The 21,288-nt window shown below is 37.2% G+C and overlaps 2 protein-coding genes across 2 annotated transcripts in view; one reads left to right on the top strand and one right to left on the bottom strand.

Moving 5' to 3' along the window:
* Positions 1-21,288, bottom strand: part of LOC121377932 (deleted in malignant brain tumors 1 protein-like) — a 66,513-nt gene continuing 45,225 nt past the window's right edge. The window contains exons 9-14 of the mRNA XM_041506027.1: positions 19,499-19,614; positions 12,497-12,658; positions 9,243-9,324; positions 6,445-6,560; positions 1,161-1,322; positions 1-68 (exon numbers count right to left, since the gene is read on the bottom strand). Of these exons, the coding sequence (XP_041361961.1) occupies positions 1-68; positions 1,161-1,322; positions 6,445-6,560; positions 9,243-9,324; positions 12,497-12,658; positions 19,499-19,614 (706 nt within the window). The remainder of the gene's footprint in view (positions 69-1,160; positions 1,323-6,444; positions 6,561-9,242; positions 9,325-12,496; positions 12,659-19,498; positions 19,615-21,288) is intronic.
* LOC121378143 (zinc finger protein 862-like) lies at positions 2,945-6,392 on the top strand. The gene is made up of 4 exons (XM_041506245.1): positions 2,945-4,407; positions 4,618-4,838; positions 5,126-5,249; positions 5,398-6,392. The coding sequence occupies exons 1-4, from the start codon at positions 4,322-4,324 to the stop codon at positions 5,792-5,794; spliced, it is 828 nt and encodes a 275-aa protein (XP_041362179.1). The 5' UTR covers positions 2,945-4,321; the 3' UTR covers positions 5,795-6,392.

Genomic DNA, 21,288 nt, shown 5'->3' with positions numbered 1-21,288 from the left:
TCATACTTTGTCCGCCCAGGTGATACCAATTTCGTCTCTGGCTCGTGGACTAATCTGACAGTTATAATCTGTCGTATCGTAAGTCAAACAATACAAGATCAGTACTTGTAATCACTATATACCAACTGAAATTGCCGATGGCAAAACATCGATAGACAAGAACGAAAATGTCCTCTCTGTAACACCACTTTCGGTGATGAATATCATTATTTATTTCAATGTACATATTTCGCAAATGAGAGATTCATATATCTAAACAAAAAAATATATATTATTATCACAGACCCAATACTTATAAATTGTATCAATTATTTAATTCGAAAAAGGTATCAACGAAAAAGAAATTATGTATGTTCTTAAATGTGATTAACTCTGTTTTTAAAAATATCTGTACAGCATGATGATAGACAGTACGCAATTGTAACAAGTGTTTACTGCAGCTGTCCGTATAATATGTTTGTAAACCATCTCAGTGTATCACCGTTTGGTGATCAGAGTTGAATAAAGTTCTGCTAATACTGCTAAACAAGGGTGTGTGTGTGGGGTGGGGTGAGGGGGGGGGGGGGGGCATTCTTATGGATTATTACATGAACGTTTTAAAAAAAATACTTTCTATTGCTGTGCTTCGCAGCCTGACGACTGTTGCAAAGGAAGGAACGAAATGTTTTATTTAACAACACACTCAACACATTTTATTTACGGTTATATGGCGTCAGACATATGGTTAAGGGCCATACAGATATTGAGAGAGTAAACCCGCTGTCGCCACTTCATGGGTTACTATTTTTGATTAGCAGCAAGTGATATTTTATATGCACCATTCCTCAGCCAGGATAGTACATACCACGGCCTTTGTTACACCAGCTGTGGTGTACTGGCTGGAACAAGATATAGGCCAATGGGTCCACCGACGGGGATCGATCCCAGAACGACCGCGTATCTTAAACCTCTAAGACCAAACACAGTTCTGAATGTGTACAGACTCTCTCTCTCTCTCTCTCTCTCTCTCTCTCTCTCTCTCTCTCTCCCTCTCTCCCTCTCTCTCTCTCTCTCTCTCTCTGGATCTCACACCGACCGCGTGTCGAGCGAGCGTTGTACCACTGGGCTACCCCCCTCCCCCCCCCCCCCCCCTCCCGTTGCGAAGAGTGACACAAACTCACCTGCGTTATTTGACTGGTAATATCTGATGACGAAACCTCGATTTGTTATGAACCTGTCTGACTGGGACGAAACGTACATCCTGTTTCCACTACTGCGGACTGTGAGCGTGTTCTGCACAGTTCCACCCCACAGGGCGATTCTGGTACTGTTCCTGTCAGGTCCTGGAGAATAACACTTAAAAGTATTACATACTTGCCCCAACATATTATTATAGATAGTATAAGTTGTAGAAGCATCACGAGGGGTATATGGCTTTTTATGTACCTTTTGTGCGTTCTTTGTGTGGGTAAAAGAGCACACAGAGGGGACATAAAAAGCCACATACCCCGAGAGATGCTTCTACAACGAATTTGTCTTGCCGACATGTTAAACCATATAGCCAAATAATCAAAATAACGCCAGACAGAAACAGATATTAATAAATAATAATTTTTGTAACAAATGTATGTAGTAAAAAAAATAAAAATATTAAAAATAAAAAAAACAAAAAACAACAAGAATATCAACACTAGTTGAACAGCTGATCACTGTTTGGGGAGGTATCATTTTTTTAAAGATGATATTCACAGTTTGGATCATACAGTTTTTAAAAATTGATGATTGCTGACGAGTAATGCTGCACGATTGTGAAGTGGTGAACTCTGGGAACAACAAATCCAGATCTACACCTTCAAGATGATCAACCTCCTGCTGAATGGACCGGGTGGTCTTTGTAGTCTCCGATGTCTCCCTGGCGCTGGTGTATGCTGAATCTTGGTCGGTCGAAGTGACGTCAGTGGCAGTTTTTGATGTAGCGGAACACGTGGATAGTGCTTTACTAATTTTCCGATTTTTCTCCAAAGCAGACGTAATTGCTTGTCCCATCTGAAGCTTTTCTTCATCTGATATTCGTTGGTATGCTACCAGAGAACTTGTGCTTTTGTGACCAGTAACAGTTTTGCTTTGTGCTGCAGCGAAATTTGACAGCGTGAGAATAGTGGCGCCGGTGACTCGTAGACAGTGGTTTGTGTACACTTGATAAAGACGAAAGACTGCATCTTTGATGATGTCGATCTTTCGACAATGTGGTGGTGCCTTCACATATCTGTTAAGACCATACCTAATTGATTCAAGTGTAGATGTCTTGTAAAAATCGCCATCCTTGGTTCTTAGGTCTAGATAAAAATGGCACAAAACTTCATTCAAGCGTACGGGGTCAAATGTTTCAAAATTAATATCCTGTTCGTTTTCTTTTAAATAATCTCGAAATGTGTTTGCCACCGATTTGTTAGCCTTCTTTGTACAAGAGGGTATTGCATTTGCATTCTGTTCCTCAATTTCAACGGCAGAGCGCGTTGCAAATCGTTTGACAGCCATGTTCTGTTTACATTGGTAGCAGACGACTGTTGCTAATCTCGCATTAATACAATAACACCACGACCGTAATTAGGTGGCCGAGTTCAACATTGCAGCTTTTAAAAGTATTGAAATAGTGTATTTTATAGTAAAAATTAAATTAATTATGTATACTTGATTGATTATCAATGTTATTTACAATCTAATTATTGCTTTAGCATTAAGTGGAGTGGCTGGAAACTGTTGGAAATTACAGACGGGGTATAACAGAATTTGGCTCCGCACACAGGGGTATAAGGGATTTGTCCAACGGCAAACAACCAATGAGATTAAATAATTTTACACGAAGGCGAGATAAATATTATTATACAAGCTTGTGCAGGGATGTACCTAGGGTTTTTGTTGTTTTTGTTGTTTTTGTTTTTTTTGTGTGTTTTTTTTGGAGGGGGGTGGCTGGAAACTGTTGGAAATTACAGACGGGGTATAAGGCGAGATAAATATTATTATACAAACTTGTGCAGGGATGTACCTAGGGTTTTCGTCGTTTTTTTTATATTTATTTATTGGGTTTTTTTGGGTTCTTAAACTTAGGAAATATGATAACTTGTTTTCCGAAATTTTGCCTTGCAATGCCTGAAGATACTGAGATGAGATACCTTTATCATGTCAGCGTTTGAAATAAGGCTTGTCCGCTTGTCTGAGCCAAGTGAGATTTGGCACGGACAAGCAGAATATGGCTTGAGCTTTTCCGTTGGACAAGTGAAAAGTTTGGGCTGAAAAACATGTATTTCGCGATTTTGTTTGGTTTCCGTTATCATTTTTAAATGCGGCGAACGGTACTATTGACGCACATCTTTTCTGCAAAATTAGCCAGCCTGATTGTAGATGGTGCCACTAACACCTCCATCCAGGAACAGGATATCATTTTTGTCAAGACTTGCCAAGCAGGACAGGTTCATGTGAACTTCCTGGATATCGTGAATACGCCTAAAGCTGATGCTGAAGGGGTGACTGCCAGTATTGAAAAGGGTGCAGAGAGTGGACTCGGGGCACCTGTGGACACCGTCTACACAAAAATAGTGGCCATATCAACATATGGAGCTGCGGTTATGACCGGGAGGAAGAGTGGTGTAGTGACGAAATTGAGAGAAAAGTGTTCTTCATTAGTTGGGAGTCCACTGTTTTGCCCACCGCCTTGAATTGGCATGCCGGGATGTCATTAAAGGCCATCCAGCATACCTACAACTTTCTACTGGATATCTACCTATTCTATCACAACAGGTGTGTATAATTCAATCTAAATGTTAATTTTTTATCAACAAATTAAACTATATTAGATCACTTATTATATAGTTAATTTTAAGATTAAAATTAACATTGGTAAGTACTAAAAAAAAAAATTATCTATTTATTTTCCAGTAATCTCAAACGTGCTAATTTTAAAGAGTCCTGTAAGGCTTCTGGTACCAAAGTGCTTGTTCCAACTCGTGTCGGTGGGGCAAGATGGCTGCCAAACACACTGAGGACTCTCAACAACCTTTGGGAGACTTATCCAGCACTGGAGATGCATTTGTTCCACGTGAAGTACTTTAAAAGTTTTAAATAATCATTAACTTTGTTTCAGTGTGTCCTGTCATCTGTAGCATTGTTAAAGAATAAATACAAGTTCTGAAAAAAAAAAAATCAAGCAAACTTTATTCAACAATAAAATATACACATTTGATTTAATTTAATAGTGATTTGCTTTTTTTTTAAATTAGGTGAAAGAAAATGGCCAGTCAAAGGATGCTATTGGAAAAGCCAGGGGATTCCACATGAAGTTGACATGTTTGGTCATTTTGTCTGGGACATAGTGATGTTGGCTAATCAGCTACAGACCAGCATATCAGTACTGGAGAAGTACAAAAAGCAGTAAGATTATTAGATGAATTTTGTTTATATATTTGAAGTATTCAAATGAGAGAAAAAAAGAAAGAAAAAAATTGTTAGATAAAGTTTACCATTTAGACCCTTTTAGGTTTAACTTATCAACTAACAAGATTTTGTTCCTTCTGAATAACAATAACAAAAGTTAAATAGAGTAGATTTATTAAGTAAGTATTAGTGTGAACATCCTTGTAGGCCTGGCCCAAAGCTTCAACTTGTGAAAGGGAAGGACATGCTGAAAGGTGTTGTGCTGATGACTGGAGATGCCAGAAGACAGACAACGTACAACTCGGAGGCTGTGTGTGCTAACCTGATGGAGAGACTTGGTGTCCGCTTTGACATGGAGGATACCACCATAGCTGCCACTTCAATCGCCAACCTAAGTGGCTGGCCAGAAACTCTTCCAGATGCAAAAGGTAAATATAGTTATAAATAATGGAATCAAAATTGTACTTCTTGGTCTGTCTGGTTGAACAGTTCTGTTGCCACCTTGAGGGTCCATGTCAGTTAATAATTATAGTGACTGAATCACTGATGCCAAGTATACATTAAACATGTAATTCATGTTTTTATTTTATACATTAACAAGTCTTAAATTAAAATGTATCCAATGTTATGGTATTGCAGCATAATGTATTTTAGTTAGACACCTTGATTCATTTAAATATAATTATTCATCCTGTTTACTCTTCCGTTTTTTCAGACTTTGGAGATGAACATGTTGACCACCTTGTGCATCATTTCAAAAACACCCTGCACATTGCCCAGACAGTTGCTAGTGAGATTGTCCCTGAGTGGACCATGCTCAAGACCCTGCTGTATAAGAGGTGAGAAACAAAGGAATAATAACACAACAATAATAATAATTATACACAGTATTGCAGCTCTTGTATTATTGAAGTTTATACTAATTAACCTTTAAACTTAAATACTACAATAATAAAGTTTATTCTGTTTTATATCATTTGATTCCAGATATGGTGCTAATCTCCACAAAACTTCCTGGATTTCCATCCACAAACTATTTGGAGATGTGGTGCCAAATATTCTGGGACTGATGGATTTGGTGCTGACCACCCCAGCCACTTCAGTTGAAGCTGAGCGTGGCTTCATTGTGATGAAGCGGGTGAAAACAGACTTTAGGAACAGACTGCACAACACAGCTCTGAGCGACCTCCTGCGCATCATTCTTCTGTCCCCAGCTGAAGCAGACTTTCAGCCAGACACTGCTGTTGAGCACTGGTTCACCAGCACAGATCGCAGAGAATCAACAAGTAGAACTTCTGTTGATGTTAAAGATCCAGAAGAAGTAGATGAAGATGATGACTGTCTTGGCCTCAGTGACCTCCTGGGAGATGCTGCACGATCCTGAGTAACTCAGTCAATGCTGCCTGTTTAGTGACCAGAACTTTGTGGACAGTCAGTGACTCAGTGTGAAGTAATTTACCATGCCAGTGTGAAGTCATTAAAATGTGCTTTACATTATTTATGACATTTGTTTTGTTGTTTTGATTTATTTGTGTAGTTTTATTCCAGTGACCATGGATGTTAACTGAGATAATAAAGGTAAGTACTGTGGACAAGTGAAAATTCAGCCAGACAAGTGAAAATTACACCAGACTTGTCCTGAGATAAAGTCGTATGATAGGTGTCCACGTTATTTAAGAAAATAAACTCCATACTCGCCATCGTACATAGAGATAACGTCGTATGGTAGGTGTTCACGTTATTTAAAAAACAAACTCCAGGCTCGCCATCGTACATAGAGATAAAGTCGTATGATAGGTCTTCACTTTATTTTACAAAATTAACTCCAGACTCGCGATCGTACATAGAGATGAAGTCGTATGAGAGGTGTTCACGTTATTTAAGAAAATAAACGCGACACTCGCAATCGTAGATAGAGATAAAGTCGTATGGTAGGTGTTCGCGTTATTTAAGAAAACAAACTCCAGGCTCGCTATCGTACATAGAGATAAAGTCGTATGGTGGGCGTTCACATCGTTCACACTCTTGACTTACCATCGTATACAGAGATAAAGTCGTAGCGTGTGCCTTCTGTTCGACACTCGACCAGGTCTGCGGTGATTGTCAGATTGCTGGATTCCGCATCTATTAACCACCCACACCTTTCATTACTGTGCAAGAAAAAAAAAGGAGAAATATTATTACCCATATGGTTAAAAATACCTTAGTTTATATCAGGTGTTACGTAACACTTCGACGTCATAGAATGACGGCATTGAGTGGTACACTACAACCTTACCGGAACCTCAACCAAAATTAAAATCGATTATGGGTAATAAATAGGATATTAAACTCCCAACCATTTGTTATCATGCTTATGTCCCTCGTGAAATAATTTATTTCACTCAGGAGACAAATGTGATACGAAATGGAATCTAGTTTAATATAATATAAATATTAACGAGGGCTTACAGACGATTAGGCATAATCAAACACACCTTATGTATATTTGTATTGGTTCTTTTTTTTTATATTTGTTATCTGGGGCCAAACAGAAAAAGAAAACATGCCATGCTCGGAATTAACATAAACACAAACGTGTTATAAAAAGGTGTGTGAAAGAGTAGTAGTAAGGTATTTTAGAAATAAATATGTCTCAATATTTCATAAGTTTAATAATAGTTTCCAACTTTTCTTTAATTATGTTTTTTTTAAGGCAAGAGGGTTTAATTGGGGTTTTTTAATTTTTCATGGTATAAATATTATATTTATGTCAATAATTATAAAATGTATTGCATATTGTTTGTTTAAGTAGACCCAAAATAGCATTATGCTGATCTATATTCATGCACTCTCTTATAGTATTGTATATCCAGTTTGTAATATCTTTCTCCAAATAATTATCATAAAATATACGTTCAATGGTCTCTGACATAAGATTACAAAAAGTACATTTATTTGAATTAATATAATGTATTGTATATAGAATAGTGTTAGTAGTGAAAAATCTATGTAGAATTTTGTATTGAAACCAACGTAAAGTTGTATCTCTAATGTATTTAAAAGGTATATTGTAAAATATATTCCATTCTGTTGGTGAACAACAAAATTCTTTATTTTAATATTTTAATTAATATTTTGGAATGGCTGTTGTGTAGCATAATAAGCAGTATTTTCCTCTACATCCCATTTTGTCTTTAAGAAGTTGTTTTAGCTTGTAGGGGTAAACTGGTTTATTGTTTGTAATTGACACCTTTTATTCCATCAATATATTTTACATTTTCCCCTACATTCCAATGCTTTAATTAAAGAAGCATACTCTATAATAAAGTTTATATATATATATATATTAAAGTTTAATATAAAATCACCTGAATCTAGACATCCTCCATCAGTATTAACTACATCCCTAATGAAAAAACTCCGTTTTCTACATACTTTTATAGAAATAAAAAATAGGCTTCTTATTTTTAAATATTTCTCTGTTAAACCAAATGTTTATACCAGCTATATCGTTTTCATTTTCTATTGATTGTTTACACTGGATGTTTCGCCAACTATCAAGAACATATTTCCCAAAATTGGTTAGTCATATTTTAATTTTTAAATTAATAAAATGGTCGTCATACATAATTAGTTCTCTGATCGATATGTGTGGGGGGGGGGGGGGGGGGGGGGGGGGTGCGGGACGTAGCCCAGTGGTAGAGCGCTCGCTCGATGCGCAGTCGATCTAGGATCGCCATCGGTGGGCCCATTGGGTTATTTCTCGTTCAAGTCAGTGCACCACGACTGGTATATCAAAGGCCATGGTATGTCCTACCCTGTCTCCTGCTAAAGAGTAGCCAGTGAAGCGGAGACAGCGGGTTTCCTCTCTAAATATCTGTGTGGTCCTTAACCATATGTCTGACGCCATATAACCATAAATAAAATGTGTTGTGTGCATCGGTAAATAAAACATTTCCATCTGACCGATATGCATGTAACTGACGAGAAAAGACATGTCAATTTCGTGTTAAATTAAAAGTAACCTTCTTATCCACGTTGACTTTAATGATATTATATATGTAGATAGTTTATTATTTTTCCCCCCCCCCCCCCCACCCCCCCCCCCCCCCCCCCCCCCCCCACACACGGAAACACACACCACATTTTTATTGTCCTGAATTATAACTTCTATTTTAACTTTGTCAGGTTTATTTCGCCAAATGAATTTGTAAACTCGTTTATTTAACTTTTCAAATATAACTGGTTTGACGGGGATGATGTTGAAATTAACAAATAATATTTTGGTAATATTAATGATGTTATCATTGTGATTCTGCCTAATAGTGTAAGTTTACGGTCACATGACAACAATCCCAGATTCGCTTGACGCAAAATGAAAAGGAATTAAAAACAAAGAAGAAAAAAGATAATAATAATAATAATAATAATAATAATAATAATGACATTCTGTTTTATGGGCGAGACGTAACCCAGTGGTAAAGCACTCGCTTGATGCGCGGTCGGTTTGGGATCGATCCCCGTCGGTTAGCACATTCGGCTATTTCTCGCTCCAGCCAGTACACCATGACTGTTACATCAAAGGTCGTCGTATGTGCTATCCTGTCTATCGGATAGTGCATATAAAAGATCCCTTGCTGAGAAAAGAGTAGCCCATGAAGTGGCGACAGCGGGTTCCCTCTCTCAATATCTGTGTGACCCTTAACCATATGTCCGACGCCATATAACTGTAAATAAAATGTGTTGAGTGCGTTGTTAAATAAAATATTTCCTTTTTCTGTTTTGTATGCAATTTGTAATAAAACATTTGTCAAGATGACCAGCTATGTTTTGTTTAATGTTATACGTACTTGTCGTAGAAATTTGGGTAGCCAGGTGAGGTAAATGTTTGAACGGTGGAATTTGCGGTCAAGTTATAGAAACACGTAGAATCTGAAATGCAAAAGGTGAATATGTTTAACACATGTCGTAGAATAGTTAGATATAAACATAAACATGTTATCACAACAAACACTTTCACAATTATCTATACCACGAGGGCGGGATTTAGCTTAGACGGTTCAGTGCTCGCTTGAGGTGCATGCGTCGTAGGATCGAACCACCTCGGTGTTGTTGTTTTTTTCTCTTGTTCCAACAAATGCACCACAACTGGTAAAAAGCAGTGGTATGTGCTTTTCTGTCTCTGACAAAGTGCATATAAAAGATCCCTTGCTGCAATAGGAAACATGTAGTCAGAATTACCAAATGTTTGACATGCAATGGCCGATGATTAATACATCAATGTACGTTAGCAGTGTCGTTAAACTAAACCCATTTTAACTCTCCAACAGCCACCAGGTATAACACTGTATAATAAAGGTGACTATAACTAGTCTTAAAGAGATAATACCTGTTGTAAATGGAGTTGAAATGCGTACCCTCGCTTTCCCATATCGTAAACAATGCGTTATAAGATTATACCCATACTGGCGTAACCAAAACATATAAAGAACAAAATGAAGCAAGAAGAAGGTAATCTTCCTCAAGAAGCATACACACTCATACACATACACACAAACATTAGCACACATACATACCTGTACACACACACACACACACACACACACACACACACACACACACACACAAACACACACACACACATGCAAACTCACACGCACACACAAACAATCACACACACAAACACACACGCACACACATTCACACACACAAATAGACACACGAACACACATAGAAACACAAGAAATTAGAAGAAAATACACATTCATACACATAGACATACACACACACACACACACACACATACACACACACACAGAGAGAGATACACACACACACACACACATTACAAGAAAAAACACACTCATACACATACACATAAACACTAACACACATACACACATACACAAACACACGCACGGAGAGAGAGAGAGAGAGAGAGAGAGAGAGAGAGAGAGAGAGAGAGAGAGAGAGAGAAAGAGAGAGAGAGAGATTAGTGATCCTTCGCAGTTTCACGTGCGATCTGTAAAATAAAATTTGTTTTGTTTAACTACACCACTAGAACACATTGATTAATTAATCATCGGATATTGGATGTCAAACATTTGAAAATCCTTCAAAGGAATCCTACGACGTTTTTTTTTTCTTTTTTTTTGGGGTTTTTTTTTTTGGGGGGGGGGGGGGGGGGGGTTGGGGGCGGGTGTACTTCGATAGAAGTAAGTGATCTTTTATCAGCATTTTCGCACAGACAGGAAAGTGCGTACTGACTAGTACAACAAATTTAACGTCTTCACATTTCATCAGTTATTTTTTATTTAAATTATATATTAAGAACAAATTATGTTTATTCCCTTGTGTGATTAATAATTTACTATAAAACCCTACCATTAACTGGAATGCATAAAGTATCAACAGTCGTCAAAACAAATTTAAAATAAGAGAGAGAGAAAAACGTAATATTTACTACATAAAAATGTTATTTAAAGTATCAGTGTAAGACATTTTGTTGAAACTCATTCTATTATACACTTTTTGAAAAAGTAATTTATCTTTGATTGGTTTCCACTGCATTCTGTTACCACAACACGCAAGATTTTGCAGGTACGAAATCATTACACATAACAAAAGGGTCAGTTTGCCAACGTGTAATGGCAGAACAAACACGGTGGCAGATTGTTGGAACTGCGTGCCTGGCTAGCAGCAATCACACACCTTGGGATACACTACATGTCAGTGTTGACGAGTCGAAAATATATGTTTTTAAATATCTGTAAGGAAGAGAACCTCTCTAAACCGGATACTTCTAAAACCGGACATTTTACCTGGTACCGAGGGTGTCCGGTATATAAAAATATCTATAAATATATATATATATATATATATATATATATATATATATATATATATATATATACTGTACGACCTGCGCGAGATCCGCCCTATCTATTTCTCAGGTCTGACTTGTAAATAACATGCTTGTGTTGTCATGTAGTGCTTGATAATGGTGTGTTAAGTGACGCAGCGATAACGAATGGGGTGGAAACTTAACTCAGTGTCCCACAGCCCTCCATTAGCAAAGACCAACTCAATCAGTCATCCTAGCCCGAGTACGCTGCCCTTCGAGAGCTCAGGCGCATTTTCAGGGGGTAGGTTTTGGGGGTCAAAATCCACCAAAAAACTACTCCTAAAAACATCTATCATACTAATTTATTAACTACAGACATAGGGCTATTTTAAAAAAAACCATCATGATACTTTGCCCGCCCAGGTGATACCAATTTCGTCTCTGGCTCGTGGACTAATCTGACAGTTATAATCTGTCGTATTGTAAGTCAAACAATACAAGATCAGTACTTGTAATCACTATCTACCAACTGAAACTGGCCGATGGCAAAACATCGATAGACAAGAACGCATTCGTTAACATCTAAAGTATACTCCTGCTTATAAAACTGTTATATTATTATCAAGCGTTTACTGCAGCTGTCTGTATAATATGTCTGTAAACCATCTCAGTGTATCACCGTTTGGTGATCAGAGTTCAATAAAGTTCTGCTAATACTGCTAAACAAGGGTGTGTGTGGGGGTGGGGGTGGGGGGGCATTCTTATGGATTATTACATGAACGTTTTTAAAAAATACTTTCTATTGATGTGCTTCACAGTCTCACGACTGTTGCAAAGGAAGGAAGGAAACGCACTCAACACATTTTATTTACGTTTATATGGCGTCAGACATATGGTTAAGGACCATACAGATATTGAGAGAGGAAACCCGCTGCCGCCACTTCATGGGCTACTATTTTCGATTAGCAGCAAGTGATATTTTATATGCACCATTCCTCAGACAGGATAGTACACACCACGGCCTTTGTTACACCAGTTGTGGAGTACTGGCTGGAACAAGAAATAGCCCAATGGGTCCACCAACGGGGATCGATCCCAGAAAGACTGCGCATATTAAAACTCTAAGACCAAACACAGTTCTGAATGTGTACAGACTCTCTCTCTCTCTCTCTCACTGGATCTCACACCAAACGCGTGTCGAGCGAGCGTTGTACCACTGGGCTCCCACCTCTCCCGTTGCAAATAGTGACACAAACTCACCTGCGTTATTTGACTGGTAATATCTGATGACGAAACCTCGATTTATTATGGAGCTGTCTGATTGGAAGGCAACGTACATCCTGTTTCCACTACTGTGAACTGTGAGCGTGTTCCGCACAGTTCCACCCCACAGGGCGATTCTAGTACTGTGCCTGTCAGATCCTGGAGAAATACACTTAAAAGTATTACATACTGGCCCCAACATATTATAAATATTATAAGTTGTAGAAGCATCATGAGGGGTATATGGCTTTTTGTGTACCATCTGTGTGTTATGTACCCTTCGGCTCGGGGGTAAAAGAGCACACAGAGGGTACATAAAAAGCCATATACCCCGAGAGATGCTTCTACAACGAATTTGTCTTGCCGACATGTTAAACCATATAGCCAAATAATCAAAATAATGCCAGACAGTAATTGTTAACAATTTATTAACGGAGCCGTACCACGCGGAGCGAACGAAACCACGTGGCAGTGACGAAAAATAGTTCCATAGATAAACGACTTTTTAACTTCAAATTTGTGTAATACCAAATTGTCTGAAACAGATATTAATTTTTAAAAAAAACACTTTGTTTTATTAGAAATGTATGTAGTAAAAAAAATAAAAAAAAAAACACCAAAAAAACCAACAAGAATATCAACACTAGTTGAACAATAGCCCGAGTACTCTGACTGTAAGAGAGCTAGACGGACATTTGGACATAAATACGCCTGTAATGAGAGCGTATTTATGTCCAAATGTCCGTCTAGCTCTCTTACAGTCAGAGTACTCGGGCTAGTTGAACAGCTGATCACTGTTTGGGGAGGTATCATTTTTTAAAGATGATATTCACATTTTGAATTGTACAGTTTTAAAAAATTGATGATTGCTGGCGAGTAATGCTGCACGATTGTGAAGTGGTGAACTCTGAGAACAACAAATCCAGATCTACACCTTCAAGATGATCAGCCTTCTGCTGAATGGACCGGGTGGTTTTTGTAGTCTCCAATGTCTCCCTGACGCTGGTGTATGATGAATCTGGGTCGGTCGAAGTGACGTCAGTGGCAGTTTTTGATGTAGCGGAACACGTGGATAGTGCTTTACTAATTTGGCGATTTTTCTGCAAACCAGACGTAATTGCTTGTCCCATCTGAAGCTTTTCTTCATTTGATATTCGTTGGTATGCTACCAGAGAACTTGTGCTTTTGTGACCAGTAACACTTTTGCTTTGTGCTGCAGCGAAATGTGAGCGCGTGAGAATAGTGGCACCGGTGACTCGTAGACAGTGGTTTGTGTACACTTGCGTCATGAAACTACCCAGTGCGTTCTTTCCAGTCGGTGTATTGGCATACCATACTTGGTCGTCATCATAGATACTGTCTTTGGGATACTGCCAAAGACGATCACATCCCGGATTCAGCTTGGAAATATACTTGACAAAAGATGCCACTGGACACAGAGGGGACCTCGGTTCTTTCGGCATGAAGGCACGATACGATTCTTTGTCGTCACGGTGGTTTTCAGTAAGTTCTCCTTTGTTTGTTTAAACATACCGGAGTCCAGTGTTATGGTCCGTTAGTACAGGTGATGCGCCAGTTCCGGATCACTTCAAACAAAATTGTGAATTCTGTCAATATGCGCGCGTATGACTTTAAAAGAAATTCTTGGTAATAAAGATAATCAACCATATAAATAAACAGTGATATAAAATGTAAATTTAGGTAAACATTTGGCACCAAAAGCAGTGTTGTTCGAGCTGGCGTACTTACGCCAGTTGCGGATCACTTTGTCCAGTTCCGGATCACTTTCGAAAAATTGAGGGTTACGCCTTCAAGAACACTATTTCCAACATGTTAGAACTTTCAGCATGTTCGTGGATCCTGCCAGACATATTTTATGATCATTTGCAACTCCATAGGGTTCCCACCCCCCTGATTACGCCCCTAATTAGCAATTTCTAAAATCGATTGAAAATCAACGATGGCATCCCATGACGTCAGATATACGGGGCGTGTGTCAAAAGTAAAGGTGCGCGATCCTTATTATTTTCGTTGTGTACTTTCAACAAGTTGAATTATATTTGATTTCTGGCATTCTAGTATATAATAATAATAATTAATATTATTATTACTAATAATAAATAATTTTTTTCATTTATTATCGTATATATCAATAATAATAATAATAATTATATTATTATTATATAGATGACTTTTAAAAGTCACATTTTCTTTGTGAAAGGAACAAAGGCTTGAAAATAGAAAGAAATGACATATCAGTAAAATATCAACTTTGGGACTGTTTAGTATTTATCATAATACAGGGGCGGATTATGCTTTAGGTGGGGGGGGGGGGGGGGGGTGTCCGAAATGATATGTAAATGTTTATAATTTGAAATTATAAATTATACAGGTTATCTACGTGGTGGGGGTGGGTTTTTTTTTTAGCCGGATATAATCCGCCCCTGTTTAAATATTAAAATTAAGCAAATAATTTTGAAGCAGGACGGTTAGACCCCTAGTTAATAATGATAAATATTAATATAGTGACACACACTAAACAGTCACAAAAGTGGATTATTAATTATTATTTTTGACGTGTTGTTCCATTTGCCCTTTTCTGGTTAGTCTCCCACCCCCCGCAAAATAATTCCTGGATCTACTCCTGAATACAGAATTATTTTCTACGATGGTCTAAAGGCTAGGGCTAACTCAGATTGACCGTGTGAATACACAGATCAGTGGCCGACTGACTCTCCTGCATCAGAATGCGATTGTGTAAAATAAAAATTCCACTGAAAAAAATAATCCACCCTTTAAAGTGGTACAGACTGTTTAAATGCGAATTATAATTAAGCCGAATAAGATATTTTCACTTCGTTGACAAAACCAAATAGAGGACCCCTTCCCCCTCTTTCCCAAAGTCGAGCAGTCGAGTAGTCGAGTATGCGAAAAGCACGTGCAATGGCACATGCGAAACAGACCACTGGCGGTGGCATGGTTTTATAAAGGTCCTCATGTCAAACTTGTGCCGATTCTTTTCTTTGTACAGTAAAAAATGTGGGTTTTTTGTGTGTTTTTTCAATCAATCAATCAAGCAAGCAATGGGGTGGACGGCTATCACACTGAGGGGGGTGGGCAACATTACTGAATACTCTTATGGGGCAAATACAAGACACGTGTGCAGCGATTTTAGCGATTCTAGACTGGCGATCTAACAGGTCATACGGGCTCCTATTTTTGTAGGGGGCAGGGCGGACTGATTTCTGCCCGAATTAAACGAAAATGGAATTTTTTAAAAACTACATTTTATTTATATTAGCCATATTTGTGAATGACTGCGGCTGGTATTTGTATGAATGGCTAATTACATGTAGGCCTACAAATATAACGTGAGAGACAAGTGGACGAACACCTGAAATCGTAGTTTCAGTTTATAAAATACGTGTCTTTACATATATATATATATTGTCATTACCTGTAGAAAACAAAAATAATACAAAAAAAATAGGTGGAACTACAACGATTAATATAATATTTTGTAGAGGATGACTGGCCATGGGACGAACAGTCTAGGGCTACTATGACATGGGCCCCGACACATACAGAGTCGAATTATTATGAACTAGTGGTTAAAATGACGAATCAAGAGAGGTTTAAGATGAAAATAATAATAATAATAATAATAATAATAATAATAATAATAATATTATTATTATTATCATCATCATTATTGTTATAAAGAAAGGGGGAAAAGTGGGAGACAAAAATTCCACCGTGTTCAACGTTTTTGAGTCTTGAGATAAACCCTGCGTTCATCGCCCCATCTAGCGGCAGTTACAACGTAAATACTTCCGTTTTGTGAGTGATCCGCAACTGGCGTATCAAGTGTGTCCCCTTTGATGAGTTACAGTAAGTCGTTTGCAGCATCACTTTCCATAAAACTAGTCATGCACAATCTATATATGTTTCCCCTACTCGTACTATAACATTTCAAAGGATATAAAAAGAAAAACATCAAAAACTTCATCTCTTTTTAAACATCTTCTTTTTTTCATGTCGTCTGCTCGTGTAAAGTTTTAGTAGTGGTTATGTATCGCCGTCCAAAATAAAACCAAGACTATATACTGTTACAGTTATTTTACGTACAATTTCAAGAAACATGTATTATTTGTTTGTTAGAATATTTGTTTAATAAAATTTACATAGAAATGACTAAATATTGAATATACCGACAGACTGATCGGTAACTACAGGTGATCCGGAAGTGATCCGGAACTGGCGCATCACCTGTAGTTCAAAAGTGTCTTTTGTCATTTTTTCCATGTTCTCGACTCCACGACGGAAGAAGTATACGCGTATGTCGAACTGAACTTTATTTGCTAGACCGGTGGGTATGTTTACATCCATAAACATTGAAGAATACATTTGTTCGCGATCGTATTCAGAAATAACTTGTTTGTGGTCCGTTTCCCCTTTACCGGCTGCTTTTAACTCCAGCATTGCAGTTTTAAAAGACTCATTTGCATCGCAAAAGGCTGCATCTTTGATGATGTCGATCTTTCGACAATGTGGTGGTACCTTCAGATATCGGTTAAGACCATACCTAATTGATTCAAGTGTAGATGTCTTGTAAAAATCGCCAACCTTGGTTCTTAGGTCTAGATAAAAATGGCACAAAACTTCATTCAAGCGTACGGGGTCAAATGTTTCAAAATTAATATCCTGTTCTCTTTCTTTTAAATAATCTCGAAATGTGTTTGCCACCGATTTGTTAGCCTTCTTTGTACAAGAGGGTATTACATGTGCATGCTTTTCCTCAATTTCAACGGCAGAGTGCGTTGCAAATCGTTTGACAGCCATGTTCTCTTTACATTGGTGGCAAACGACTGTTGCTAATCGCGCATTAATACAATAACACCACAACCGTAATTAGGTGGCCGAGTTCACCCTTGCAGCTTTTAAAAGTATTGAAATAGTGTATTTTATAGTAAAAATAAAATTAATTGTGTATACTTGATTGATTATCAATGTTATTTATAATCTAATTATTGCTTTAGTATTAACTGGGGTGGCTGGAAACTGTTGGAAATTACAGACGGGTATAAGAGAATTTGGCTCCGCCCACAGAGGTATAAGGGATTTGTCCAACGGCAAACAACCAATGAGATTAAAGCATTTTACATGAAGGCGAGATAAATATTATTATACAAACTTGTGCAGGGCTGTAGCTAGGTTTGTTGTTGTTGTTTTTTTATTTTGTTTTTTTATTGTTTTGGGGTGGGGTTTTCTTGGGGGAGAGAGGGGGTGCAGATAAATTTTTGGAGCAAACTAGCATGGAAGGGGCAATATACTTGGGGATCCGGGGCATAGCCCCCGTGAAATATTGAAATCTAGAGACTGTGAAATATCATTTTGCAGCCATTTCAATATGTTATGTACTGTTACAGACAAAGTTGATTTTCATGGCGATTTACCATTTTTAAATGGAGTTATGGTCCTTAAACTTAGGAAATATGATAACTTGTTTTCCGAACTTTTGCCTTGCAATGCCTGAAGATATTGAGATGAAATTTTGAACTTACTTTTATCATGTACTGTTACTGATCAAGTTTAACTTCCATGGTGATTTACCCACTTTTCACAGATGTATGATTTTAAATGGAGTTATGGTCCTTAAACTTAGGAAATATGATAACTTGTTTTCCGAACTTTTGCCTTGCAATGCCTGAAGATATTGAGATGAAATTTTGAACTTACTTTTATCATGTACTGTTACTGATCAAGTTTAACTTCCATGGTGATTTACCCACTTTTCACAGATGTATGAACCTTGAGTTTAGGAGATACGAAACATATTGTTGGATTCGTTTGGGGACATGTATTGCTTTAGCAGTACTCTCAGAATGCTTGTTACACGTGTGCTTCGTATGGTTTTTATTAACTCGGTTATGTTGTACAATGTAGATATTAAACTCGCTACAATTTCGTAGACAGAGCTAAAGTCGTATGGCGTTCTTTCACTTCATTAAACAAAACAAACTCTAGACTTACCACAGTAGACAAAGATAACGTCGTATGGAGGGCCTTCACTTCATTAAACAAAACAAACTCTAGACTTAACATCGCACACAGAAATAAAATAGTATGGTAGGTGTTCACATTATTTAGAACATAAACTCCAGACTTGCCATCGTACATAGAGATAAAGGTGTATGGTAGGTGTTATTTAAGAAAAGAAACTCTAGGCTCGCCATCGTACATAGAGATACAGTCGTATGATAGGTGTTCACGTTATTTAAGAAAATAAACTCCAGACTTACCATCGTACACAGACATAAAGGTTTATGGTAGGTGTTCACGTTGTTAAATAAAACAAACTCCAGACTTAATATCGTACATAGAGATAAAGTCGTATGGTAGGTGTTCGCGTTATTTAAGAAAACAAAGTGCAGACTTACCATCGTACATAGAGATAAAGTCGTATGATAGGTCTTGACGTTATTTAAGAAAATTAACTCCAGACTCGCCATCGTAAATAGAGATAAAGTCGTATGGTAGGTGTTCACGTTACTTAAGATAAAAAAAAACTCCATACTCGCCATCGTACATAGAAATAATGTCGTATGGTAGGTGTTCACGTTATTTAAGAAAACAAACTCCAGGCTCGCCATCGTACATAAAGATAAAGTCGCGTAGTAGGTGTTAACGTCATTTAAAAAAGAAAACCTCCAGACTTACCATCATACATAGAGATAAAGTCGTATGATAGGTCTTCACGTTATTTAAAAAAATTAACTTCAGACTCGCCATCATACATAGAGATAAAGTCGTATGAGAGGTGTTCACGTTACTTAAGATAAAAAAAAACTCCATACTCGCCATCGTACATAGAAATAATGTCGTATGGTAGGTGTTCACGTTATTTCAGAAAACAAACTCCAGGCTCGCCACCGTACATAGAGTGAAAGTCGTATGGTGGGCGTTCACGTCGTTAAACAAAACACACTCTAGACTTACCATCGTATACAGAGATAAAGTCGTAGTCTGTGCCTTCTGTTCGACACTCGACCAGGTCTGCCTTGATTGTCAGATTGCTGGACTCTGCCTCTATTAACCACCCACACCTTTCATTACTGTGCAAGAAAAAAAAAGGAGAAATATTATTACCCATATGGTTAAAAATATCTTAGTTTATATCAGGTGTTACGTAACACTTCGACATCATACAATGACGGCATTGATTGGTACACTACAACCTTACCGGAATCTCAACAAAAATTAAAATCGATTATTAGTAATAAATAGGATATTAAACTCCCTACCATTTGTTATCATGCTTATGTCCCTCGTGAAATAATTTATTTCACTCAGGAGACAAACGTGATACAAAATGGAAGCTAGTTTAATATAATATAAATATTAACGAGGGTTTACAGACGAATAGGCATAATCAAACACACATTATGTATATTTTTGTTGTTGATGTTGTGTTTGTTTTGTGTTGTTTGTTTTGTTTGGGAGTGAGGGTGTGTTTTTTTAAATATTTGTTATCTGGGGCCAAACAGAAAACGAAAAGATGTCATGTACGGAATTAACATAAACACAAAAGTGTTATAAAAAGGTGTGTGAAGGAGTAGTAAGTTCGGAGAAGGTATTCTAGAAATAAATATGTCTCAATATCTGACAAGTTTAATAATAGTTTCCAACTTTGTTTTAGTTATGGTTTTTAAGGCAAGAGGGTTTAATTTATTGTTTGCTTCAGTAGACCCAAAATGGCAATATGCTGATCTATATTCATGCACTCTCTTATAGTATTGTATATCCAGTTTGTAATATTTTTCTCCAAATAACTATCATAAAATATACGATTACAAAAGGTACATTTATTTGAATTAATATAATGTATTGTACCTAGAATAGTGTTAGTAGTGAAAAATCTATGTAGAATTTTGTATTGAAACCAACGTAAAGTTGTATCTCTAATGTATTTAAAAGGTATATTGTAAAATATATTCCATTCTGTTGGTGAACAATAAAATTCTTTATTTTATTATTTTAATTAATATTTTGGAATGGCTGTTGTGTAGCATAATAATCAATATTTTTCTCTACATTCCATTTTGTCTTTAAGAAGTTGTTTTAGCTTGTAGGGGTAAACTGGTTTATCGTTTGTAATTGACACCTTTTATTCCATCAATATATTTTACATTTTTTCCGTACATTCCAATGCATTAATTAAAGAAGCATACTCTATAATAAAGGTTTATATATATATATATATATATATATATATATATATATATATATATATATATATATATATATATTAAAGTTTCCTATAAAATCACATAATCTAGACATCCTCCATCAGTATTAACTAAATAACTAATGAAAAAACTCCGTTTTCTACATACTTTTATAGAAATAAAAAATAGGGTTCTTATTTTTTAATATTGCACTGTTAAACCAAATGTTTATACCAGCTATATCGTTTTCATTTTCTATTGGTTGTTTACACTGGATGTTTCGCCAACTATCAAGAACATATTCCCAAAATGGGTTAGTGATATTTTTTATTTTTAAATTAATAAAATGATCTTCATACATAATTAGTTCTCTGATTGATATGGGGGGGGGCGGGGGGGGGGGGGGGGGGGGGGGGGGGGGCGGGACGTAGCCCAGTGGTAAAGCGCTGGCTTGATGCGCGGTCGGTTTGGGATCGATCCCCGTCGGTGAGCTCATTGGGCTATTTCTCGCTCCAGCCAGTACACCACGACTGTTACATCAAAGGTCGTCGTATGTGCTAT

The sequence above is a fragment of the Gigantopelta aegis genome, chromosome 7, assembly GCF_016097555.1.
Source record: "Gigantopelta aegis isolate Gae_Host chromosome 7, Gae_host_genome, whole genome shotgun sequence".
Lineage (NCBI taxonomy): Eukaryota > Metazoa > Mollusca > Gastropoda > Neomphalida > Peltospiridae > Gigantopelta > Gigantopelta aegis.
Note: the sequence above shows the minus strand (reverse complement) of the source record. Positions and strands in the feature narration are given on the sequence as shown.

Coding starts and splice junctions, on each gene's coding strand:
- LOC121378143 (XM_041506245.1), top strand. CDS start 4,322: ATGTTTGGTCATTTTGTCTGGGACATAGTGATGTTGGCTAATCAGCTA. Junction 4,839..5,125: donor AACTCTTCCAGATGCAAAAG/GTAAATATAGTT, acceptor CCGTTTTTTCAG/ACTTTGGAGATGAACATGTT. Junction 5,250..5,397: donor AAGACCCTGCTGTATAAGAG/GTGAGAAACAAA, acceptor ATTTGATTCCAG/ATATGGTGCTAATCTCCACA.